The sequence below is a fragment of the Paralichthys olivaceus genome, chromosome 12 (assembly GCF_024713975.1).
Source record: "Paralichthys olivaceus isolate ysfri-2021 chromosome 12, ASM2471397v2, whole genome shotgun sequence".
Classification (NCBI taxonomy): domain Eukaryota; kingdom Metazoa; phylum Chordata; class Actinopteri; order Pleuronectiformes; family Paralichthyidae; genus Paralichthys; species Paralichthys olivaceus.
Genome location: NC_091104.1, coordinates 6,059,761 through 6,084,999, shown reverse-complemented (window position 1 = coordinate 6,084,999; position 25,239 = coordinate 6,059,761). Strand labels below are relative to the sequence as shown.

At 43.6% G+C, this 25,239-nt stretch overlaps 3 protein-coding genes across 13 annotated transcripts in view; 2 read left to right on the top strand and 1 right to left on the bottom strand.

Annotated features, from left to right (window-relative positions):
- Positions 1-1,593, top strand: part of dctn1b (dynactin 1b) — a 28,468-nt gene extending 26,875 nt beyond the window's left edge. For all 10 annotated transcript variants that reach the window (XM_069535567.1, XM_069535568.1, XM_069535565.1 and 7 more), the window contains one exon: positions 7-1,593. In XM_069535567.1, coding sequence (XP_069391668.1) covers positions 7-144 — 138 coding nt within the window. In that variant the 3' untranslated portion in view covers positions 145-1,593. The remainder of the gene's footprint in view (positions 1-6) is intronic.
- A 39-nt stretch (positions 1,594-1,632) lies between these two features.
- Positions 1,633-14,783, bottom strand: alms1 (ALMS1 centrosome and basal body associated protein). Its single transcript, XM_020105639.2, has 18 exons — positions 14,637-14,783; positions 13,168-13,327; positions 12,675-12,795; positions 10,785-12,564; positions 10,472-10,631; positions 9,210-10,331; positions 8,706-8,821; positions 7,208-8,294; positions 6,747-6,869; positions 6,069-6,224; positions 4,857-5,797; positions 4,400-4,502; positions 3,942-4,160; positions 3,593-3,834; positions 3,180-3,345; positions 2,973-3,030; positions 2,094-2,193; positions 1,633-1,896 (listed from the first exon to the last, which is right to left on the bottom strand). Exons 1-18 carry the CDS (start codon positions 14,655-14,657, stop codon positions 1,852-1,854), a joined length of 6,720 nt encoding a protein of 2,239 aa, XP_019961198.2. The 5' UTR covers positions 14,658-14,783; the 3' UTR covers positions 1,633-1,851.
- A 381-nt stretch (positions 14,784-15,164) lies between these two features.
- Positions 15,165-24,045, top strand: LOC109641248 (uncharacterized). Of its 2 annotated transcripts, XM_020105640.2 has the most exons (19): positions 15,165-15,363; positions 15,523-15,569; positions 16,225-16,312; positions 16,723-16,880; positions 17,352-17,435; positions 17,527-17,583; positions 17,708-17,881; positions 18,016-18,195; positions 18,287-18,341; positions 18,441-18,531; positions 18,614-18,755; positions 18,880-18,984; positions 19,211-19,313; positions 19,405-19,600; positions 19,714-19,788; positions 19,918-20,020; positions 20,475-20,539; positions 20,681-20,812; positions 23,313-24,045. In XM_020105640.2, the coding sequence occupies exons 1-19, from the start codon at positions 15,336-15,338 to the stop codon at positions 23,317-23,319; spliced, it is 1,890 nt and encodes a 629-aa protein (XP_019961199.2). In that variant the 5' UTR covers positions 15,165-15,335; the 3' UTR covers positions 23,320-24,045. The 2 variants fall into 2 exon arrangements, with proteins under 2 accessions (XP_019961199.2, XP_019961203.1); XM_020105644.2 differs by lacking the exons at positions 17,527-17,583; positions 17,708-17,881.
- The last annotated feature ends 1,194 nt before the right edge of the window (positions 24,046-25,239 follow it).

Genomic DNA, 25,239 nt, shown 5'->3' with positions numbered 1-25,239 from the left:
TTTCAGGCGAAGGAGGAGAGGCAGGGCGACACGGTGCTGGTGGGTCGGGTCATGGTGCCGTGTCTCCGCGGTCAGGAGCAGGTCCACCGTCTCGTCCTGTCACAGACTCAGCTGCACAGAGTCCACAGTCTGCTGCGGACCTAAACTCCACCCGCCCCCCCCCCACGACCCCGCCCGCTACACCACCAACGCAACACCACCGACCCCTTCGTCGTCATCATCATCATCAGCTTCATCTCCACTCCAGAGCCGAACACACAGGGAGGGAATCACTGCACGAGTGGTGAGGTTGATATCAGGCCGTGGTCCGAGTCTCCACCCTCTTGGTTTTTAAAGTGAGGATCATTAGAATCTAAATAATTAGCCAATTAATCAATTTACAATAATAATGTTGATGATTACCTCAATGGTTCCAATCCTTCTCTGATTTTTTTTAACCAATAATTTAAACATTTCTTAAATAACAAAAAGATCAAGAATAATAACATTAAGATTAATTCTTAAAGAATAATTAGTGAAACTGCCCCTAAGACAGATTTATTTAGACTTTTTCTTTATTTAAAAATTTGAAATAAGACAACTTTGCTCTGACTACAGCCCTGAACACGGCAGATTATGGAGATTATCACGACTGAGACTGAGTCTGAATTGTAAATTGATGACTGCACTGCTGCATGCTCCCCAGAATCACTGCAATCCTTATTATCACTGTTTACTGAGTGCTGATTGAGCCTTGGCCCTGGTGTGGAACCTGCAGTGTGGTTTATATTCAGCCGAATCACTGGATGTCGCTCCACGTCTGTGTGTTTAACTGTTGTGGACATTTTTATAACTCCACTGTCTGAAGGGAAAGAGAAACTAGATGTGTCCATTTAAAGTCGTGGACGTTTTATCCTGAACTGATGAAGTGACATGAAAGTCAACGACAGTTTGTGTTCAGGATTGAGGTTTGTTTTCTTGCTGCACAGAACAAGAGATGCAGATTAATCTTAAATTCACTGTGTAGAATTCTTTTACTTTGTTTATTTAAAACAGCTCGACTGCACTTTAGTCAGATGAAACATTATATATGATTTAAGTTACGTAGTATTTATTAAACGCCTGGTGTAGGTTGTTACTGTCGACGTTTACCTGCTTGGTAAAACCGTTAAATTGGCTGTTACTGTTTGTCCAAGCCTTAAGCCCGCAGAGCCTCGTGTTGAAGAGCGGTCACCTGCCTTACTTTTCATTTGACTCAACCAAACTTTATTTAAAAACACATCTTTGCCAAAGACTCTGTTTCTCTTCATCACGTGAGCGATTTTTAAAAAAGGTTTTAGTTCCTTAACTCCTGCTAACGTTTTATTTATCTAACGTTTTATTTGAATGATTTTAGATGATTTATGTTTACACTGTTTTATGTTGTAAGTAATGGGCATAGTGCATCTACGTGACTGAAGCTTCAGAGGGAGAATGCAGACGTTATTTATTCGTCGTGTTTATCTGTGATGGTCGTGAGCAGCTGATGTTCGGAATCTTATCGTACCTTCTCCTCATGTGGCTTCCTGCTCTCACCACTGGAAACTGATCAATAAACACGGTAAAGCCAGTGAATCGCTGTCGGCCTCCTGTCTTACACCAAAGTGACGAATCTGACGTTTAAAGAAACCTGGTTTATTTTCACAATAAAACACATTCACACAGTCAGTCTTACCAACTACTTCACATCTTATGTTCTTGAGTAGAATTCTACTTTTCAACATAATCTTAAAAACACCAACTATAAAAATGTGGTTCTTAAATAAAAGTGGATTTAGGTAGTTTTGTTCTTACAAAGATTGAAAAAAGTTTCTGTTTCATTTACAGTCACAATCACTGCCACGCTGTTCGTCTGCCGAGGACACGGTTGGTGATTCTCTGAAAAAATTGAAATGAGAAAGAACTTTAGGTCAAATCTGTGTAAAATCAGTTCCTTCTGGTTTCACGTAAAAACAGAAGTCACGCTAAACAACAGCAAAGGAAATTGAAATATCTAAACTGAGCTTCTCTTTGTTTAAAGAAGATTTCACAGCTGCTCCTCTGAGGGTTCATGTGCGAGGAGGAAGGAGTTGTACCTTGTTGTAGAGTTGTGCGTTCAGTCGGTAAGATCTGTACTCTGCTCTCCTTCGCTCCTCCTCCCTCCTCCTCTGCACCTCAGGCAGATTCTCATAGATCCTGAAGGAGAAACACACGTTAGACAAAAAGGCTGAAAACCAGACATCGGAGATCTTCTGGTAAAATCTTTAGACAGCTGACGTTTCAGCAAAGTGTTCGAATGGTAAATTGACAGATTATCAATCACTCAGAGTTCGGTTCACACACACGTTCACACACACGTTCACACACACACGTTCACAGAGTCTTTCTAAATGATTAAAACACATTGAATTAAATGAATCTGCTGTGACCACAAATCAGAATTACTGTGATGTAAATGTGAACAGATGTTAAAACGTTTCTTTAAAGCATTTTAAAATGTTGAATATCAATGTGGTTAAATTAAGTTTCATTCAGTTCTAATGATGATATAATATTTATATTTTGGACCGACAGTTTCACCACCACAGTAGATTTCATACATCCAAGAAACGTCCTACTTCCTCCTCTTACCTCAGAGTCATTGATCTGATCACAGATCAGTATAAACGTTCATATTAATTCAGGGACACCGAGTTCATAAAACTTTTCCAACTCCTTCACATTTTAAGTTTCAAGTTCAAACTGGTGCCTGAAGTGTCATCAGCTTACACCACCGGTTCTCCATGTGTCTTAGATCATGTGACACCTCTCTGCACACGTTTGCATATTAATGAGTTTAAAAAGATATTTACAGCTGAACTTTTCTGATCCGTTTGTCGGTGGTTTGGATTTCTTTACGTCTGTGGTATGAGCACAAAAGACTTTTCACTAACGTTTTATTCATAACATAAAATTCTAAAAAGAGAGGAACTTACTGTTTGGACCTCTGGATCATTTCCTTCCTGGGGACAGCCCTCCTCAGCAGAGCAGTGCCTTCACACAAACACAACAAACCGGTGATATTTTAATAAAAACAACAGAGCCTTTACTCTTCTTCACCACGTGACGATTCTTAACAGACTCGTGTGACGTCTGTAAGAGTCGGACATCATCTTCCTCCTCCAGCGTGTTCAGTGGAGTACCTGCGGGCCTCGGCAGCCTCCCCTGTCCTCTGGGCTGGTTGAAGAGCTCGTCTCTCTCTCCGATGAAGACGGCCTGAAGCTTCCTCTCCTCCGCCTGCAGAGCCAGACACTTCACCCTCTGCGTGGACCGAGAGATGAACCCCGGACGCGACATCTCCAGCGCCTCCTGCAGGATGGAGGAGGAGCATGTCTTACAGTGGTGAAAGTGAAGGTGAGGTTGAAGGCACTGACCGTTCTCCATTTCTGCCTCTTGTTTAAAATTCCCCTTAAATTCTTCCAAACGTTAAAGTTCAAAACTTTAAATAAGAAGTGGGACATTTCAAACAGTTACAATCTATAATGAGTCACCTACAAATGAACGTCTGCGCTATCAGAGATGACGTACAAAGAAAAAGTGGAATAAACAAACCAACCTGCAGAGAAACGTGCGTCAGACCGGACGATATTGTTTTGGTTTTGGGATCAGGTTCTGTCTGACGTCTGCTTCTGTCTTCGTGGACTTGTCTCTGTCTGAGCGGTTCTCTCCACGCTTGTGTTCTGCTGTGCGGTTCAAACCAGGCGGTGCTCGGCCTCAGTGTCGGCTCCTCCGCCTGCTGCTGGTTCTCCTTCTTCGCCTCGGAGCGCAGGTCGTCAGCAGAGATGAACCAAGAGACACCTGGAAGAGATTCACCAGTGAAAATCAATCCAACAGTCTGGTTCTATTCTGGCATTGAACTATTACAAAGATACAAACTTGACAAGATTGAATCCACGTCGTCGTACCTGCAGGATAAAGCTTTGAGGGGCTCCGCTTGCTCTTCCTCTGTTTTTGTGAGGACTGAATCTTAGCGGGTTTCTTCTGCCCTCCTCTTCCTCTCTGTACACTGGGTGAGGAAGAGGAAATCCGTCCCGACGCTGAGGTTTCATGAGGCGAGGGGAACGTGGTTCCAACGTCTCTGGTGTGGCGCCGAGTCGCGTTTCGGACGATCTCCAGGTCACCAGCTGAAAAAGAAAAAAAAAAAGAGTGAAGTTTTGTTTCTAACAATCACTTTAATTGTATATTTACTACGTCGAGCATCAGATGTATCTGTTCTTCAATTGATGGGATTTCAGGTCATATTGATGCTCATGTATGTAAATACACTATTTACTGTTAAAGTTTTCTAGCCCCAAACATTAAATATTAGAAAATGACCACTCCTAAACTCGTGCTATCAAACCTTGTTTTGTGTTGGACTGACCTGTCTGGATTCCTTTGCTGACCAGTTTAACTGTCTTCTTGGAGGGTCCGCGGTGTGATGGGGGGGTGTAGGTGCTGGTGGACGACACAGAATCAGCAGGAGCCTGATGGGAAACATTCAAAGTTTAGATCTGTTCAGAGATCGTGGTCATCGGAGCAGAGAGAACGTCAGCACCACGTGTTATAGAACAGAACTCATCTCTGAGCTTTTATCAGGATTCACAGACTCAGAAGTTAAAACTACTTTTCACTAATCTTCGTGTTTTTCTTTGTAGAAAATTAAAGCTCAAATATTTACATTAAAAGTTCTCAGAAAGAAAAGCGTCTGTTCTAAATATTTTAAAGCTGAATATTTCTCAGAACACAGTAAATCCATTTTTATGTTAAGCTTCAGAAAACCCAGCACTTTGAGGGGTTGTGAAGAACGGACCAAACCTATCGGTGGATACTGAACATACCGAGGATTCGTCGGCGCCGGTCGTCTCTAACGGCGTGAGGAGGTGCGGGACGTCTCCGTGTCTCCCTCTCCTCTGCTCCCTCCCTTCTTTCTGCTTGTTGATGGTGTTGTAAAGCTTAAAGAGGCTGGAGCCGCTCTTCAGCTGCTTGACTCTGTGGGAGCCGAAGACTCGGATGAGCCGGGCCGTGTCCACGCTGGACATGGAGCCCGACGCGGTGGACAAGGTGTCTGACGCGTCTGCGGGACTGAGGTGCAGAGACTGGGAGGAGTTGTGGGACAGACTGGAGGCGAAGGAGGAGTGACTGTTCTCTGCTGCAGGCTGAGACGTTCGCTGTGCCTGATGAGGGACGGGAGGTTTTGTCTCTTCAAGTAAACTCCCATCATCCTCTCTGGCATTGGGCCTTCTGTCTCCCCTCGTAGCGTCTTCTCTCCTCCTTCCTAGCTTCTGATTTGAGGTGCAAGGATCCTGATCTTCCTCCTGTAATTCCGACAAACGAGTCCCCCTCGTGCTGTGAATGAGACGGGACAGACGCTCCAGTCTCTGCAGCAGCGACGCCTCCCGGTCACTGGTCGGGCGAGACTGCTCGATGGTCCAGCGATCACAGAACCTCTGCCACAGCTCATCCAGACTGATGTTGCTCTGTTGGGAGGCGTCGGGGTCCCTCGTCTGCTGGTGTCCTCCTGTTTGAGGGACAGAGCTTTGGTCCAGGTGATGACGTGTCCTACGCTTCGTTTCCACGTGAACTGGCTGAACTGTCTCTCTGCTCGTCTCTGGTCGATCGTAATGAGTAAACAGCATCGGGCTGGTTCCCTGGTCTCTCGTTGAGGCTTCCTGGTTGTTTGGCAAATGCACTCTGGTAAAGGCAGCCGACACATGAGAGGACGGACGTGGACTTCTGTTTGCACTCGTTTGTGAGCTTTTATCTGCTGTCACAGAGGAATCTGTCACAAGAAAAACACATCAGGAGTTTAGACTGGATGAGGAGCAGAATCCCTCGCTCTACTCTTTAACCAGACGTCTACAGTTACCCCCCCCATGGTGTCTTTACAGTCTTCTGAACATAAATCATCAAATCATTTAAGGGTTTTGCTGTGGACTGATGTAATCAGCTGTTTACTGGGCCCCCTCAGCTCGGGGCCTCAGGCATTTGCCTACTTTGCAACGATAATTTAGACTTTCAACACAACACCCTTTACGTCACAGTCGTCGTACCTCTGTGTCCGGGCTCTTGCATTTTGAAGGAAGCCGTTTTCAGCCTCTTGCTGTAGATGCCCTCCGTGTGTCTGGTAGTGACGCCGCGGTCCAACCCCGGGTCCTGGCGCCCGAGGACCTCGCTGCTGAAGCGTGGGGGCACAGCGTCGTCTGAGCCTGGTGAGAATTGAAAAGACGGTGCGAATGGCGGCTACACCAACACTGTCTTCATTTCTGAGATAACGGACGAATAAAACTGCTCAAAATGAGACAAATCCTTAATTTCCAGGCAGAGATGAACAGAAGACGTTTGAAAGCCCCCTCTGTCCCTCTGTGTCTCTGCTGGGGCCCCAGCTCTGCCTTTGTCTCATCCAGCCCCTGAACATGAATAATTAATGGGCTGCCTGGTGTACGTTACAATAGAGCAGCTGCGACCGGCACAGGCTCAGGGGAAATGAAAGCAGAGCCTCGTTCATCACAGATTATTCAACTGACAATTCAATTCTCTGGACTCATTAATTCATCACTTTATAATTTGCTGTGTTTTAAACAATTTTAAGTTTCAGAGTTTTTATCAAGGGATTTTCCAAGAGCAAGAAAAAAAACCTGGAATAACGTTTAATTTAAACGTTTGTTAGATGATCAGATCTTCAGCGGAGTTGGACTCATTAACAAAGCAGCTCAGTCAAAGTGTCGTACCTGTGTGTGAGCTCTCCATGGAGGTGTCAGAGGGGCCTGTAGAGGAGACGTCAGCTTCTAACTGAGGGACGTAGAAGAGCTCCTCACTGCCGCGGGGTTTATAAGGCAGCAGAACAGGCACCGCTGCAAGACGTAAAGCGAGAGGGCACAGAAAATTAAATATCATAATGTAATAACCCAAACGTCACAGATATTTCACAGGAAAACAGCTAATTCAGCTTTTTTCCTGGTCTGTTACAATATTATCTACTTTTAGTTTTTGCTATATCTCAAATTATTATTATTCAACGTATTTGTGAACAATTCAAAAGAATGGACTGAGTTGTCAGTTGTGTAAATTCACGGATTATAAATGATAAATGGATGTTCTAGGTCCCATGCTTCTCCTGCTGCAATGTAAATAAGGAGAAAAGTCCTTCAATAGTTCTCTCACATTAAAGTCTTTTTCATAACAAACCTACCTGGTGATTCATTGGTTAAGGCTCTTCTGGAAACGTCCGGTCTGTGACGTGGTGTGAAGGCTTGTTTGGGTGCGGAGATGACTCTTTGATGAGGAACCACAGATTTAAACAGGGTGGAGGTGTCAGCTCGTTCAAGCCCCCGCTGTTCTCTCGGCCCTCTGGTCTCGTACCACTCTGGTGGACTGGACAGACCGACACCTTCGTCCGGGCTGCTGGCTGTGGATGGAGAGTGTCTGAGGAGAACAAATTCTCTACGTGGCAACACTGTAGCAGCATCCGCTGGACTGGAGCGCTCAGTGGAGGCCAAGCTGCGATCAGCTGCTTTCGTGGACAGAGTGAGATGGACACGGGAGACGTGAGCTGCTACGGCAGGAGATTCAGAGGTGGAAGACTCTGTGGTTCTTTCAGCTCCATGGACACCAGACGCAGAGATGTCCCGGGTGAATAAATCATCTCGATGAAAAGATTGTGTGTTATCATCAGTGATATTCACATCTTCTCTATTTAAAACCTGCAAGGGTGAGGGAGGTTTTTCAAACTGGCCTCCCACAGCATCCTGCCTCTTCTGATTTCCTGACATTAACTGAGAGTTTCGGCTTTGCTTCCAGGTGTAGAGACGACTGCTTGGTTCAAACCCTGATGTCGGCTCTCTGGTTGTCTTTTCTTCATTTTGAGGGGGTGGCCTGTTCACTTTAAGGTGTTCGACTGCTGTAGAGAGCTCGCTCGGGTGGAGTGGCTCTGAGGCTGGGCTGATGGGAGGTGCAGGCGACGTGGAGGGAGAAGGGGAAGTGGAGCGCCTGCAGGTGGCGATAGAGATGGATGTGAGGGCCCGAGGGTTTGTTCTGGGGAGGGTAACTCCTTCTCGAGCAGCAATCTTCTGTACTTGAGCTTCTAGAGTTTCTGGGCGATGAGGGTTTTGCACGCTGGAGTCAGACAGGTTGGTTCTGAGGCCATGCAGAGGCTGAGACATCAGGTTGGTTGCATCATCGGGGGTGGTGAACATCCCTGCAGACTGAGGTGGATCCTGTCCCCTCTGGACTCTGACACTGGATCCTGCGCTGCTCTCTGTATCTGTACTCAACTGGCTCTGGAGGAAGAAAGAAAAAGCAAAAGAGTGTGTTAAACCATGAGACTAAAAAATGTTTACCTCATCCTGCGAATTCACAAAGAGTCACATCAAAACGTTTCAGCACTGCAGCCAAACCTGGATCCAGACCAGGGAAGAGTTTGTAGAAAACTCTCACGTGCAAAGAGAAAGCAAAAGAACAATGGAACCAAACAAAGCAATGTTAACAGCACGCTGTTTAAAAAAAAAAAAAGGCTTCAAACCACCAACTGACACACATCAGTTACCTTAACAGTGAGAGCTGTACTGTGCAGACGAGGACAGAGAGATTTCAAAATGAATATTAAAATACATGGTTTCAAGTTGCATTATACTCAAATTTTCAACCGTCTCTACAGCGGTTGCTGCGTTTCAGACAATGAAGTGCTTTACCTTCATGGGGTATTTTAACAGCAGCTCTTTTTTGATCTCTTCAATCCTTCTTCTATCTTCTACGTCCAGCTCCAGAGGCTCACACTGCTGACCTGATATCTTCAGTTTGATCCACTCTGCAACATAAACACACACTTTTGTCCTGATGAACATTTGAAAATAGTCTAATTATGTTTTCTGGGCTCGACGTTGTTGTGTATGAGGACTAACAAAAGCGGATGCTGAGTATAAGATGTCTGCTATGAAGACCTGAAAGACTTATATCAACACAGGCTGAATATTAAATACAAAGATTCCTAATGAAGAAAAAGAATATGATCAATTCCAGTAAGGTCCTCGTTCTGTTAGTGCTTCATAAAAACTGAAGTCAAACGTTTCAGAAACAAAGAAACTCAGTCAGTGTAGAATGTCCGGCAGGATTTTAGACACACATGAAATTTGTTGGTGTTGAGAAAGTTAAACTAGTTAAACTTTAAGACTCCGACAGCCTTTGAGTGGTCATACCTCTGGCCCTGCTCTCCTCTTGATCAGTGATGCTGGGTGTACTGGACATCATGGTGGCTGGAGACTCACTCTGGAGCAACTTGGCCACTCTGACTGCCAGCGAGCTCTCGCTGCTCTCGTCGCTCAACGCTCCCTGATCTGTGTCCTCGGGAGCGGGCGACGAGGAGCGACTCTGTGCAGGACCTCCAGGCGCAGGCTTTTCTTCCACCTCTAGTAAAGCTGCCGTCTCTGCAGATGTAGAGATGAGCTGCTGTGTGTTCACAGCTGGTGGAGACTTGATGGCTGGTGGTTGTGTTGGGACTTTGTTGTCAGGAGGTGCAGCACTGCAGCCTTCAGGCTCCGCCCGTCGGGCGGATTTGGAGAGAACAAGGGTTGAACCTGCAGCACGTGCAGTAGTTAGAGATTGTGTGGAAGGATTATCAGGCTGCCATGATGAGGTCATGCTTTCTCGACCTAAAGAGCTTTGCCTTGGTTTTTCTGAGGTAAGCATGGAATCAGATGACGACCTGGCCCACAGCGAGGAGGAAGGAGTTCTGGGGTCTTCAGTTCCAGAGAAGGCATCCTGGACTTTACTGGTTTTCCTCCTCAAGGAGAGGAGTATGTCGTCATCAGACAGCAGACGAGCTGCAGGGGAGGCTGAGGAAGCTCCAGAAGACCCAGCAGACGACGCTTTATCCGCCTGAGAGAGTAGATTATGGATCTCCAACAAGGCCTTAGAGCTCACAAAAGAATCCTCTGCACTTTTCCCCAAACTACGACTTGTCTGTAAAGGAGACTCCAAATCTCTTTCCCCGCTCCTCGTCTGGGTAATAGATGAGAGGTCAGAGTCAAACCTCTCTCCTGGCAGGAAAGTATTCTGGCTGCTGGTTAAAGTGCCGTCCTTCTGTTGCTGCTGGCTGAGTTCCAATGTGGAAGAGAGGGAGTCGTCTTCCCGCTTTGAGGCAGGTGTCAGTCTGCATTCAGTCTGGGCAGCTTCAGCATCAGTTGGAGGAGATGCTCGCTTGGTCGGCTCTGGGATCGACATGGCCGGACCAAGACTGTCCAGACTAAACGGTATGGAAACACTAGAGTCCACTGACAGAATACTACACCTGGAAAACTCTCCTTTATGTGGACTGCCACCTGTAAATATAAGTTTTTGTATTAGCCACATCTTTATTGGTTATTAAAATGAACATTTGCAAAACAGTTAAAGCTGATCTAGTATTGGATGAAAGATTCTACATGCATTTTATTCTTTTCATTTTTATTTCATAAGTTACCTTCAGAGGGTTGGGTGCTCCTGGTCGGGGTTCCAATCGATCCTTTAATTGTACAGAGATCAGTGGGAGAGAATTCAGGTTCTCTGATTGGCCCTCTGGGTGCAAAAGGAGTTAATATTGTTGCGGGAGACTGGTCGATACCCAGGTTGTGGAGGTACAACTGCAGAGGAAACCAAAAAGAGCATCACAACAGAATCAGACAGAATCTATATACACTGCAAAGCATAAAATCAACTGCTACAACTGGAGTTGATGATCAATTGTTCCATTCCAAAACATATTTTAAAGAAACATTTTTTAGTTTTTCAATTACCGGAATTCGTTCTTCAATGTTGAGCTCTCGTGGTTCGGGCAGAGGGGGTGTTGTCGACAGTTTAGAAGTCCAGTACGGGGCATAATTATCCACCTCCAGGCTGGTGACAGAAGAAGCTCCTATGGAAGTTCCTAATTTAACTCCATTGTTGTAACTATCTTGGGAACTTGAAAGTGTCACATCAAGTGATACGTCGCTGAACTGACCAAGGTTCACGAGAGGTGAGGGCTGAGCAGAGGCACTCGGCTGACGACGATGAACCTCGTCGTTCTTCTCATTTTCTTTCTGGGCCGACATGACGACTGTGCTAAGAGAGGAGTGGGACTGCGACCTGCCGGAGGGTGAGCTGGAGGGTCTTGCTGCAGACCCAGTGTTATCTTTGTCACTGGGCGCGCTGCCCACTGCTTCCCCTCTTCTCGGAGAGGCGGAGCCAGAAGGAGCTGCAGAGGATTTCTGTGGGACATTCTCGTTGTGAGCACTGGAAACAAGAGGCTGCTGTACACTCCTCACCTGCTGACTGAGGATGCGATTCAAGGAGTCAGATACTACGTCGTAAGCTTTCTTTTTAGGCGAGACACCAGAAAATCCTTGCAGTGCCAGACTGTCAAACAGTGACGTTTTGCCAGAGCTCTGATTCTCCCTCCAAGCGTCTACTTTCTGCATGTAGTTAAGACTTGGAAGAGACTGGACTTTTGCGGAGGTATGTTCCTCGTGGCACTGATCTGCTGAGTCTGGACCATGGACGTCAGGCTCAGGAACAGCCGGCTGTGGAGAGATCCCTGTCCTTGATTGATCCGAGCTGTCTTTATCAGATTCTATGGCTGACAGTTTTCCCAATGTAGCCTTGACATTGGATTTGGGTGGGGCCTTGAAAACCCCTGGAGTGGACTGAGACTGTGGAAGGAAACCCAGGTAGGACCCATCGATCCCTGTTTGGTTCCCTGAGGACCAGAGGTCTTGCTCTCTGTGCAATCTTTCCACACCTGATGAAGACGGCCCAGTCCATGGCGGGTCATTCAGAATTTTTCGGGTCACACTTGGTTTGCTATCGGATGTCTCTGTTAGAAACTGACCAGGTGGTGAAGCACTTTTCTGCTGTTGGTTTACTGATCCAGCTTCTCTGCTGCGGTGCCTCTCAGCCTCAGACAGCAGCTCCCTGTACAACACTTCGCTGCTGTCATCAGGTAGAGTGCTGCGGGAACCCATGGTGATGTTACAGACCTCAGATGACAGTGTTTGGGACGGGTCAGGTTGCTGCGTCTGCTGTTGGGGCAGAGAAGCTTCACCAGGTGGACCTTCTCTTCTAGCAAAGCTTTGGTGAGTTCCTGATTCAATTTTAGAGCTTTTAGACTCTTGTGCATAAGATGTAATGCTCTTCACAGACATCTCAGAGGCAGAGGACACCGCACTACTGCTGCTGCTCGGCATGCCTACCTCTTTCTGAAGGATGTCCAGAAGATGCTGGGCAGGGATGTCCTTTCTCAGAAAGAAGGTGTCATCTTCTACAGCCTCTCCTGCGAGCTTGTTTTTAAGGTCGGTGAGTGTCTGAGAGTGCTTCTCTCTGTGACCACCATCACCTCTAGATGCCTCTCGGTCGTCGTCCCCTGGTGGCAAACTGTGCTGGGACAGTGAGCATAGGCTGCTTGTTCCTTCTTCAGAAAGGATGGTTGCATGGGCCAAAGGGTGCTGGGACAGTGAGCCACGCTCGGAGGCCTGAGTGGTGCGATCCTGGGGCGGAAAGTGAAATCTCTCTGATGCCATGGACATGTCAGGGTACGCCCTTGAAAAAGCACATTGAGTAATAAAATTTTTTATTTCTCATACTTTAATGTGGAAACATCCATCCATAATGTCCAAACATCCAATAATCAACTTTTAATAGTTTTTTACCTTAAAGGAGCAAATTCATTTTCACTTTGTTGGAATAAAGAATATTCAGTGAAGTTGTGGTCCACTCGAGAGTTTACAGGCAAGAGGGAAAGAGCTGGAGACAAGTTACTGTCTTGAAATTCTGAAGACACAGAAAATACTGAACGTTATCCACACGCAACATGAACATGCATTTAACTTAAGACATAATCGGAAATCCTTCAAAGTTAACATATGCAAACACTCACTGCCACAAACTTCCCAATCTAATGGAATACATTGTGATGAATTATTTAAAAGTCATGAAATTGAAATTAAGTTTTCTACACGTACACGATAAAAGAATGAGACAGATACAGTTATATAAATACATACTGCGAAGAATATATTTTATTCTCTGAGTCACAACACAGATTTAAGGTAATACATCAATTCTGCATCATCGAATTGTATTCAATATATTATTTAAAGAGGGGAGGAAAGAGAGTGAACTTATTTTATTGAATGTACATACCCAGCTCCAAAGCGTGTCCACTGGCCTGTAGAGGCTCCCGATCATCTGCTTCCAGCCTGGGCTGCCCCTGGTCCTGTCTGGCTCCAGGATTGATGGAGGACTGTCCGACAGACTGACTCACATCTTTATCGGCTGGCAGCTGAAGAGATGCCTCCACTCTCTGTGAACCGCATCACCAAACAAGGTCATACACCGTTACTGTCAGTGCCATTTCTCACAGCTGTGTAACATTAAACATGAGAAAACTCTGCAGTTTCTTTGGAAGCTTAAAACGATGTCCTGCACGTTCTCTACAACCTGCGGGTCAGACAGTAAAGAACATTCACTACAGGACGTCCTCCCTGTCAGCGTCTGTCACTTCATGTCACGGCTCTCCTCATGAAACTAGATCAGTCTGCTCATCAAGACTTATTTATTTCATTCATCACATCCATTCTATTATTAATTGTCATGGAATTTTCATAGACACGGTCTCTCTTGTCCTCTCTGGGGCTGAGTGCAACAGGCTGTTGTGTTTGGGAAGTGCGAGAGCTTGGCGAAGGTCAAAGCCTTCGCTCCCTAGACATCACAGATATGAGACTGCGTAAAAAGGCACTACTGTCTCCATAACTAGAAAATACATTTGATTGTTTAGGAACAAGCACACCCATAGATTCAATGATCTGTTGGGGTTTAAAGTGTGACTGCAGGAAAGCAGCCTTCAGAAGATGAGAGAGCATCATGCACAGGTGTTGTGTGGATGAATTCTGATTTTCTCCTGGGCCAAGCTTCAATAAATATCCTGAACGCTTTCTTCATTGATGAGTTGACCATTGATCAGCAGATTTTCCACAACATTAATAACACATATTTTTTATCTTATACTTTAGCTCTCTAGCACTTTTTAAAATCACAAGATTACAATCTGTTCAATTTGTCCAGATTGGGCAACTGTAAAAAAAACAAAACATGGCGGCCTCCGTACCAAGGGCCCACTGCTGATGTAAATATAAAGTATTTAAATATAAAAGGTCCATTATACTGTAAAAACAAAACAAAACGAATTAGATGAAACTCACGAGTGAAAACATCGACAGGATTATTTAATATTCAGAAACATCCTTTCAGCGACATGTTGCACACTGGACCTGTAAAGTCAGCTCGGAGCAACAGGTTAGCTGTGAGCTAACTTGGTGAGAAACATTTAGAACCTTTAACCTGGTTAACCCACAGACTCTGACCTCCCGACCAACAACACAAACGATCCTCTAACCAACAAAGACTTTAACAGACTGTTTGTCGGCCACTGAGTTCGCTAACGGACTAGCAAAGCAGCTAGCAAAGCAGCTAGCAAAGCAGCTAGCTAGCCGCTGTCAGACGCCACCGCTGGCTAACCGTGACCCGGACTTCCGTGAGAAGTTACCCGAGGACCGACTCGATAACCGGGTGACTTTTATCAAAAGGACATTTGAGTTAGAGACACAAACTACCTGCGGAGGCTCCGCGTTCATGTTGTTGTTGTTGTTCCCAGCCCGCCACCGTGAGCGCGCTTCCTGCTGCTCGTAACCATGGAGCGTCGCTAGGGGGCTGAGCTCGCGCGAGGACGGATTTGAAATTGGAGGATAGCAAAGATCGTTTTGTTGGACAGATGCACCACTCCGCTGCGATAAAAAAAAAAAAAAGAAAAGAAAGAGAGAGGCTGATGGTTGTTTTTTAGAAATGTTAAGACAATACAAATAATAAAAATACTACTACTACTAGTAATGATGATAAATCATTCATTTTGAACATGTAAATTAAAAAAGAGAAATCATACAAGTGAAGAACAAATTCACATGACATTTTAACTTTATTCTCGAAATGCAAAAGGAAAGAAAAGCTTTTAATTTATATATATATATATTATCCTGTTATTAATATATATATATTGTTATAGTCAAATAATTCAATATATATAAAATAATCCTGTTTCCTCAGTTATTAACAACCCGCCTCTTTACTGTGACTGACAGGCGAGACACCCAATCAGAGCCCCTGAACCAGAACGAAGCCCGCTCATTGGTGGCGCTACTCAGGAGGCGGGACACCGACCTGTGTATTTATCTGAGCGGAGAAGAAGTGAACCCTTACAACAACATCCGGCTAACAAGCTAATTACACTTAAATACACACAGACACCAGGCGGCGCTATGGCGGGACGGAGGCACCAGGGTCAAGGTAAGGTTAGGCTGCAGCTTCGTTAGCTTAGCGCTGAGTTTCTGTTCCTGAGAGCTAGCCCAGCAAAGTATGCTAGTTAGCTTCCCAGTTAGCTAGCTAGGTAGCTAACGCTGCTGTGGGTGAAACGTGTTTTAATGACTCCGGGTCTCTTCCGGTCAGGTGCGGCTCAAACACCCGGGGACAACGTTGACGCTTCGATGTTACAGGTAAGTTTGTCACGAGTTGGACTCACACTTTGTGTTTATTGTGAAGTGGGAACACAAACCGGTCTTTCTGGTTTTGTGAGTCCTCCTGGCAACACGTCGTCAGGTGTACTTTCCACAGCACAATTACTGGTGACGTGTAACGAATTCAATTTCCTGATCATTATTATAATAGAATAGAATAAAATGTCATCCCTGTTTTATTGTCTCAAACATTTCCATCTGTTAACTCAAAGATCCACTTACTGGTCATTTCTCTGTCTTCTTCTAAACGAAGTTAGTTAGTTGGTTAGTTTTTGTTTGTGAATTTTCCTTTCAGTCAAGTGAGTACTTTCAGTTTCTTCATGCATCTACATCAAGTTCCTTCTTGTCTTCATGACATTAAACTTTGTGCTGAGACAAACTGTTTTACATCATTGACAGATACCTGCTTTAAAACTCCCCATGTTGTAAATTAGCCTGCCCAGGTTGCCTTCCTGTTACGATACAGAATTGTATTGCCTTGTTGTGTCATCTGTCGCCGTTGCCCAGTGAATAAAACTCCTCTGAATTAACCACAGAATTTTCATTCTTCAACATCATCAACTAATTGTTTTTCAGCCCTACTTTGAATTGTGCATTGTAAGTCACTGATAATTCTATTCTGTTCTTCTTCCAGGAAGCCGTGGCCGATTTACTTAGGTCCAACATGGTGCGCATACAAGGAGCTGATCACTTCATGAAAATATTATCCACTGGTGTCTTCAGTAAGGCTTTCTTCTGAACTGACTCTCAAAGTGACAGGGGAGGGTAGAGTTAAAGATGGAACCTTTGACCAGGGAGTGGGCGGTACACTTGTGTCATAGTTGAGTGTTGGAAACAGAAACACTGGTGATGCATTTGTCTCCATCCCAGTTGTCTAACTTCTCTTCTTAGTGGAGGTTTGTCTGCATAGAAAATGTTCAGACTTGTATAAAGTCCAAAGTCCACTGTGCAGTTGTAGTCAATGTTGCAGCAATCAAATAGATATTCTATTTATCATCACATTTAGTACCTTGCAATCAAGGTGAAACCGTTTAGATTGTATTATTGTTAATAGTGTTATTTTCAATGATTAAAAATGTCTTTCAGGGTTTCTACGATGTGTATGTTCACTCTGTATTTTTGTTATATTTAGATACTAAGCCCTTCTACCCCGAAGAAGACTTCTCATATTCAGATGTCAGTGATTGTGATGATGATGATGATGATGATGAAGATGATGGTTTTTATTCACACAAAGCTGCTCATCAACCTAAAGAGCCACATTCACGAATTACAGAACTCACTGATGAGGTAATGCACTTCTTTCATTTTCATGCCTCTGCAGCAGCTGGAGGCCTTTTGTTTTTAAGTCTGTTCCGTTCTTGTGAATGTGATATCTCAGAATGTTTGAGAGACTTTTCCCCCTAAAATTTTGGTATGAAGGTTTAATTAAACTCACTGATGAACTGAGAGTGGACATCTCAAAAGGCACATTTGGTTTAAAGAATGCAATATCTCAGGAGCTCCCTGAAGAAATCCCTTCAATTTGACTGAAAAGTTCACCTGGAATCTGGAAATAATTAGATTTTTCTTGGTGGTCAAACTGTTGTGATTTCACATTTTTTGTCTCTCAAGAAATCTTTGAGGGTATTTCTTCTAATTTGGCAGAAACATTTTATTGGACTTAGGGATGTACATTTTGAATTTTCTTTTTCTAGCTGAGAACCGGTGCTCGTCAATCAACCATTATCCCTATACATGTTTTTTTTTTCCCCTGCCCAGATGGCTGATAAACTAGAAATGATAACAAAAGCAGAAGACGAGCGATGCAAGGAGAAAAAGGAGAAGAACAAGCGTAAAAAAATGGTGAGTGTTGACATGATTCTGAATTTTTTTTTTTGTTCTTCTTTGTTTTTTTTTTGGGGCAATGTCTCACAAAAGAGTTTATTTTTTCCAGCGTAAAAAAGAAAAGAAACGAGTAGAAAAGGAGAATGCAGTCCAAAACATTTTACCTGTAAGTCTTGTGTTACTCATATTTCTATGAATGATTAACAAATGAGTCTCAAGGTTCAGAAATAAAATCCAGACCTCAAAGCTGTTTCACAGCCGCTCTGATGTAACTTGTTTTGATATTTCAGGAGGAGGAATCAGGCAAGTCTGACTCCTCCAAAATTCAGGAAGAAAGTCCTTCTACTGAAAATAATGCAGAAGCAAATAAATCCCCAGAATGTGATAAAACTCCAAATGCAACCGAGGCTGCTGGACGAGAAATTCTTGCTACAATTAATATAAAAGAAGAAGAAGAAGAAAAGGTTTGTGAAAAATGTACTTTTCTTTGTGTTGTGTTCATTTAGATGATGGCGTCCAAATAGAAAGTGGCAAAGTTGCATGTTCACATCAACAAGAGAATTGTCCATAAACAACCGCCTTGTCTTGTTGCCCACAGGAGTTGGATTTCAATAATTCATATGCTGTTAAATCGGTGCCCGAGGAGACATGTAACCAGAAGCCTGCACAGAAAAGCAAATTAGTGGAAGTTCCGCAGCTCAAGGAGGAGAAGCCTAAAGTTGTGGAAAATCCTGTGGTTCAAAAGAAAAAGGAGGAGAAACATGAGGCCAATGAAGAGGTGGGAGCGATGGAAACACAAATGTAATGTTTCCCAATAAGAGCCTGAAATTGTACTTAGAGGTCTCACTTTGACCTTTTAACAATTACAGAAAACAACAGATCCAACCGCAGAGGAGCACGCAAAGAGAAGCAGAGAGCTGGCTGGTGAGTTCTATTTACCTTTTAACATTTATTCAAACTGATACTTGGATGTAAAACAAACACGTGAAAGCAACGACTCGACAAACACAACCGTTCTTCCAGGTACAGGCAATCGTTTGGCGGCTTCCGGGCAGTTTGAGATGGCGATTAAATGCTTTACTGACGCCATTAAATTCAACCCAAGGGAATACAGGTAAGAACATGGAGCTAAGTTTAGTGCAGCTTGTATTAAAGCACCCAGAAGCAGCGTCTGCTAATAATTTATTTTGTTTCAGGTTGTTTGGAAATCGGTCCCTCTGTTATGAAAGAACGGAGCAGTTTGAAAATGCTCTCAGAGATGCTGATCTGGCGCTCTGCATGGCGCCAAACTGGATAAAAGGTTTATTCAGGAAGGGGAAAGCTCTGTGTGGGCTCAAGGTAAATCACTGTTTATCCTGTACTGCTACTTGTTTTACTTTCTGTGCCTTTAGACACAGATACTCAAGTTTTATCACTTGGTCTTTTAAAATTGCTCATTGCTTTTGTTTTATTTTTTCTGCAGAGATACTATGAGGCCTCGCTGATCTATGAGGAGGTGCTGCAGCTGGAGAGTTCGAGTGCTGAAGCCAAGCAAGAGTTGAAACGAGCACAGACACTGCACCTCATGGTAGGAAAACTCATGTACAGCAGTTTAGAAGGAAACATTTACTTTTAAAAGGAGTTTATTGGATTTGTGACAGAGTTGAAAACTGTGAATGAACCAATCAGAAAATGAATGCATCATCGTTTCCTAACATCAACAACGCAGCTCTGAAGTTTTCAAACTAAACCAACATCAGCAGCGTTTCCAAAGTTCTGTTTTAGGCGCTTGAAAATGTTTTCTTTCAATTCAGGAAATGGGCTTCAGCTGGGCACAGAGCAACGAGGCCCTGAAAACTCACGTCACGTTAGAGGAAGCCGTGGAAGCTCTGTTTGCTGGTCACAATACTCCTCAAGGTAAATATCAGTGTTTCCAAAAGATGAAATCTGCGAAGACACTTTGATGATGTCCTGTTTCTTGAGCCTTCGGTCTGTTCGCTCTCTTCAGGTGCCGGTGTCAGCGAGGACAATACAGACGAACCCTCGCTGCAGGAAGACGAGGGCGAGGACGAAGAGTGGACCGTCCTACAAGCAAATCGTTCCAGAGGGCAGCAGGTCAAAGTGTCTGGTCTGATTTCTGATCCGCTGCAAAACGGATCGAAATCTGAGTCGCCGACTCGTCATTTGAGGGGTTCTGTGAAACCGTAAGTTCTAAGTATTTGTAAGATTGTATGAATTGAAACTGAATTTTAAAGTGTGTTCCCACTGTGTGGTATAATTTTAAATTGTTGTTTTATCTCCTCTCTTTTGCACAAAGGGAGCTTTTCTCCATTTGGGTTGGCTCCTTGGCTCCGGCCGTCACCTACGCTTTACTTCATGAGCTCTTCAGCAGGTGAAGCACCACAGTCTGAGCTTCTTCACGCCTCTCAACACACTTTTGTTCAATCTGAATTTAAGATTCGATCAAATCATCCGAATCACTTACAACCCTCCTTTTTTTCTTTTCTTTTTTCTTTCCCAGAGTTGGAGTGATCTACAGCATCAAGATGCTGCTCGAACACGAATGTGCCTTTGTGAACTACACAAGAATGGAAGACTGTGACCGAGCAATCCAGTGTTTTAATGTATGTCGTGTTCTTTTAGGACATTTCAAACATCAGCAAACTCTTAATAAACATGAACACTCAGCAGGACAAAGCCAAGAGTGAGCATTCATTAATTTTCCATCCATCAGAATAACGGGGACATTCACAAGTCACTTTAAACTGATTTTGGAAAGAAAAAGTTGTGGGACAAACAGTTTTCAAAAAAAAAAGAGAAAGCTTCGTTGTAAATATTTTATGGATGGAATGATGAATCTTGAAAATAACCAGCAGCTTAATCAATAAAATATAAACAATTAACTTGTTTTTCACCCCTAGTTTTACAGTTGCACTTTTTGCTTAGCTCTCATATCTGGTGTGTTTACACAGGAGACATAATACAAGTAGTTAAATAGTGAAGAAGTCTTTTTATTGTAAAGGCTGCAGAGAGTTTTACTTGCAGTTAAAAATGTGAAACTGTCTGTCTCCTCTTCAGGGGATGGTTTTAGAAGGGGCTCTGCTCACTGTGCGATATCCCATCAAAGGCCACGGTGGACTTAAGTAAGAACACTCATACATCTTAATGAAAAAAGTTTCGCCGTGTACATTTTTACTCATTAAGTGTAAAATGATTTTTTTTTTTTTTTTTTTTTAAATCTCCCTGTGATTTAAGTGACGAGTTGTTTTCTCTTTTTTTTGTAGTCTGTACAAAAAGGAGTGCTTCTTCTGGAGGACCACAGGCTGCACGAGGCAGGACTGCACCTTCAAACACGTCCCTGAGCACAAGAACATCGACAGGGACAAGTTCACCAAACGACTGGGATACGCTAACATGTAGGAAATGACTCTTGAGGTCTCAGTCTGTGGTGCGGCCTCTGTTTGGTTTTAGATTTGGTGACAATCCGCTGCAGGCGGGAAAAAAAATCATGTTTGGGTTTAACATTTTGTTGCAGTCTTGACAATGTTTGCACCACGATGTCCGTCACTGTTGCAGGAATGCAAAGAACACTGACTAATAGAAGAGCATGTGCCTTTTACATGAAGACACCTCCAGCTATGGGCAGTTTCATCAGGGATTATTTGTGCTTTTAACTGAACTAAGATTTTGTTCAAACAGTTCATTTTTAAAGAAGAGATATAACATGTTTTCTGTTGACTTTTAGTTACCACTAGGTGGCAGCATTTCTATTATCCTTTACCTTTGGGGGCAACAAATTGATTTTCTTTCATTTAAAGCTGTTATAGTTAGTAGTAGCTAACGGCACATTAAATGAGCCATGTGAAGTTTTTGAATCAGTTCAGTAACCTGCAGGGACACTGTCCATGTTTTTGGTGTGTTCTGACTCAGTTCAGTCGTCATGTACATTAGCTATAAACTTTGAAATGCTCAGAGAATCTGTTAAAGGTGGAATGATGAAGCCTCAACAAGTGTGATAACGTCAAAACACATTAATTTATACAGTACAAGACCAAAGATGACAGAATAATAAAGTCAGTCTCGATGCTAAAGACAGATTCAGAATTATTCTGTCCTCATCGTACAAACCTTCGTACTTTGGGACGTCACCGTGAGGTCAGAGGAAGCCTGAGACCTTGAGAATGAGAGTTTTTCATCGTCCCACCCACCAGTGATTTCATTTAAACAAGCTTCTTCTGAGCCTGAATCTCCTCACGCTCCCTGACTCTGTCTCCGGGCTGTTCGCTGTAGATCCTGCTTTGTTTCAGCCCGGCGGGTTTGTTATTTCACTGGGAGCAGATCAGGATCACTCCTGCGACTCCTGTTATGCAACGTCTAGAGTGTAAATTACAAAATCGTCCCAAAGAGCTGAATAATTGCCTGAAAACGAGGTTTCACTGGAGGGGAAAACGTTTTGGCATTTAGCTGTGAAAAGTGCTTAGTCCGGCCCTTCCAGGCCGAGCAGCTGGACTCGTGGGCATTAATTGGCCGATGGTGGAAAACCTCACAAAGCCCTTTTGATCTGTGTGAGATCGGAGAGCATGAAAGGCCTGTAATACTAATAACATGAACTCTGCTTGAACCCGCAGGCAGCACCGGGACATGTGGTTGATATATTACCAACTTGCAAAATGGGTCTATATTTAATCTGATTGGTCGGCCCACTAGAAACCTGTTCAAATGCAGATAAAGACTGATAAGAGCTTAGTGTTCACAAACCGGCAGGAATCAACATCCCACCACTCCGGCCCCGGACAAAGCCAATCCCTTACTTAACTAAAGCAAACACCAGGAAGATTAAACAAGTCTTGTAAAAAGGCTGCCTGGTTTGTAGAGCTTTTAACGGATTTATCTCCCCCTACGAACGGGAGGTAAAGGAAACAAGAAAACACAGGAACAGAAAATAACCAGCTGACATGGCATGTTGCTCTCCCACTCTTTGCTTTTTGATATATGGCCATGCAGCAAAAACCCTCCACACTCCCCCTCAAGAGAAGTTTTCAGCCGGGGTAATTGAATGCATCTCTGTGAGCGCGGGGACACATAATCTAATTTTTATTCTAATTTCTGTGGTTTCTCCGCGCTGGTAAATAAACTGTTGATGTGACGAGAGGGAGTAGCTGAGTCACGCTGTATGTCAACAGTCTAATTTGCCTCTCAGGAAGCCAAAATAAATGCTCCTCTGCAGCTGCTCGGCTCCACACGCCTTCGCTCCAACCCCATAACTTTCCCAGCAGGGCTGCTGCTGTTTGTCCTCTTTAAAGCAGGGACACTTCAAACACAGAAGTTTGTTCATGTTTTATTCACCCACAAATTCTTGCAGGGACATTGTCTTATGACTGATGTGGCTCAGCACGATGAGACATTTTCAGCCAAAGTCTGAACCCTTCTTCAGTCTGAACCAATTAATCGGAGCCTTTCCTCTGATTTTAAAACTGGCAGGAAACTCAAAATAGTACAAGTTCATCTTTTATTCATTTAATTCTTTGCAAAAAGTTCAATATTTAGATATTTTAAAATCAAATTCTGGCGGCAGAACAGTTGTTGTTTCCTCTCGGAGAAGGTTTGCTGGATTTCTTAGTGTTCATATTTAAATACATGCTTCAGGGTTTTTTTTCAGAAATGTCAGACTTTTTTTTACTGTTGGAGAGAAATACTTGACTAGAGATTGAAGACTTAACTTGGAGTTAGCGTCTGTGTGATACAAAGTATAAGACGCTTCCTCGCTTCCTTCTAAAATATCAAGACATGAGTTTTGTGCCGTCAAAAATCCCCAGTAACGACCGATCATTTAAAAAGTGACCCCACAGTGTGCTTCATTGAAAGTGTAGATAAGTGTAGATGTATCACTCTCACACCTTTGTGTTGTGTCCGCAGATCGTAATGAGTTTACAGTGAGATAAACACGATGTTGTGATGGAAGGACTCACACAATAGAGGAGGCATCTGCGTCCGTCTCGGCCCGACCCTGCTGGATCCCTTTGTTGCTCTGTGAGATGAATACAGTAATTGTCACAATGAGAAATTGACCTTCCCGTTTAATCTAGACAGAGGCCCCCTTAACAAGTTAAAATAAACCCAATTAAGGAATTGATTGCTTGCTTTCATTTTCCTCATCTGCATCAGGGTCATATAGAGAAGATAAATGAACGTCTAGTCTTTTGTCCACACTGTCCTCCCTGCTGCTGGAGAATCTGACCCGAGCAGGACAAACGTCTTTATTCTCCTCCTCCTCCACAAACTGATCATCTGCTGTTAAACATCCTTCGTTCTGCTGTTCAAACACAGGTTTTTATGTTAATTAGATTGTTTAATGGATCATTAAAATGAGAAATAAACCTGGATTCAAACCTTGAGGAAACTGCAGGATGCTGTGGTAACAAGTGGAATGTGGCCTCTTAGAATAAAAAGATCTTAAAACATTAGTAACTTAATTAATGTCTTAAAAACATGCTTCACAAAATATATATATATATATAAGTATTCTTCCAGTATCGTGTCCGTCACATGTTAGAAACGTGATCGACACAACCACTGCTGTGAATTTCTGTAAGTCGTTCGGTCCATGTCTGAAAGCAGTTAAATGTCATAATAAATCACATGAACACAATATTTGTGACTCCAAAAGACGTTATTCCTCTAAGTCTCTCTCAACAAGGTGCTGTTCAAAAGAGGAAATAAACCAGATGAGGGACATTGAATGAAAATAAGACAAAGAAACATAAGCAGTGAAAAAGTAAAAACTATTAAAAGGTCATGTTAAATAAATAAGTTGTGTCACTGCAAATAAAACCTCAGCTCTAAGTACAAAAAGGAACATTTACATTATTAAATGTTTTCTTTAAAGAAAATGTCTGAGAAGAAAACTACCTGTTTTAAACAGTAGCAGTAATATTAAGATGAGTTGAAATCTTTTTGTTTGTTTATTGTGTCACACTGCGTCCATGATGTACCTCCCTGTGTTTATTCTAGTTTCAACACATTATTCATGCGTGCAGGTTTTCATGTGTACACGCGTGTGTTTATGTTCACACGCAGACTGCCGGGCGACGGGGAGGATAATGGCTTTGACTCCCTTTTGTTGTCCTCCCTGATGAATGGCACTTTAAAGGTTGAATCTCACATCTCCTCTCATCTCCCTCGGACGTGCTCAGGCACAGATTCTCAGCGTTGTCACTTTATTTTGCTCTTCGTCACTGTGATCGATTGAGAAGTGGCCTGCGTGTGAGCACAGTGTCATTAACATGATTAGAGGCTTGTAAACAACAAAAAAAAGAAAAAAGAAAAAAGGCCTTTGGGCTTTCGAGGCAGCTCTGCACACAACGCGATGCACAGCTGGACATGCCTCAACCTGCATTTCCTCCAAGTATTTACGTGAGGAGAGGGCTTCATGTATGTGGGCTGTGAGCGCTGTAAACAATAAAACCTCCAGTCAGCTTGTATTTCATCTCGCTATCGACCTACATATCCAGAGGTAACGTGTATAAGGGCATGAAAAATGTAGCGGCCTGTAAATCCTCTCATTGTTGCCTCGAGGAGTTTGACTTCCAATAATTGACGCCAGTCTCCATACATCACCGGGCCTCGTTCCTGCAGAGCTCCTCGTGCTAACCTCGCTGGGGCCTCGTTCACACGCCGTCCAGCGGCTTTCTTCACCCTCATTTCTCAAAAACCATAAATTAACCTTTACAACCAAATAATGTCGCCATTAATCTGTTGGTTATTCGTCGGACAGTGATTTATAACAGGAGACACTTGTAATAAAACTTTGCCCTCCAGGCAAACTTCACCACACTGTGCTTCC

What these genes read in the sequence shown, in the direction of transcription:
- alms1 (XM_020105639.2), bottom strand. Translation starts at nt 14,657, where the DNA reads ATGAACGCGGAGCCTCCGCAG. An exon ending in TGAACGCGGAGCCTCCGCAG is followed by an intron (nt 13,328 to 14,636) that starts GTAGTTTGTGTC and finishes TGCGGTTCACAG; the next exon opens with AGAGTGGAGGCATCTCTTCA. An exon ending in CAGCAAAGGAATCCAGACAG is followed by an intron (nt 4,161 to 4,399) that starts GTCAGTCCAACA and finishes TTTCTTTTTCAG; the next exon opens with CTGGTGACCTGGAGATCGTC.
- LOC109641248 (XM_020105640.2), top strand. Translation starts at nt 15,336, where the DNA reads ATGGCGGGACGGAGGCACCAGGGTCAAG. An exon ending in TTGACGCTTCGATGTTACAG is followed by an intron (nt 15,570 to 16,224) that starts GTAAGTTTGTCA and finishes TTCTTCTTCCAG; the next exon opens with GAAGCCGTGGCCGATTTACT. An exon ending in TTGAGGGGTTCTGTGAAACC is followed by an intron (nt 19,601 to 19,713) that starts GTAAGTTCTAAG and finishes TTTTGCACAAAG; the next exon opens with GGAGCTTTTCTCCATTTGGG.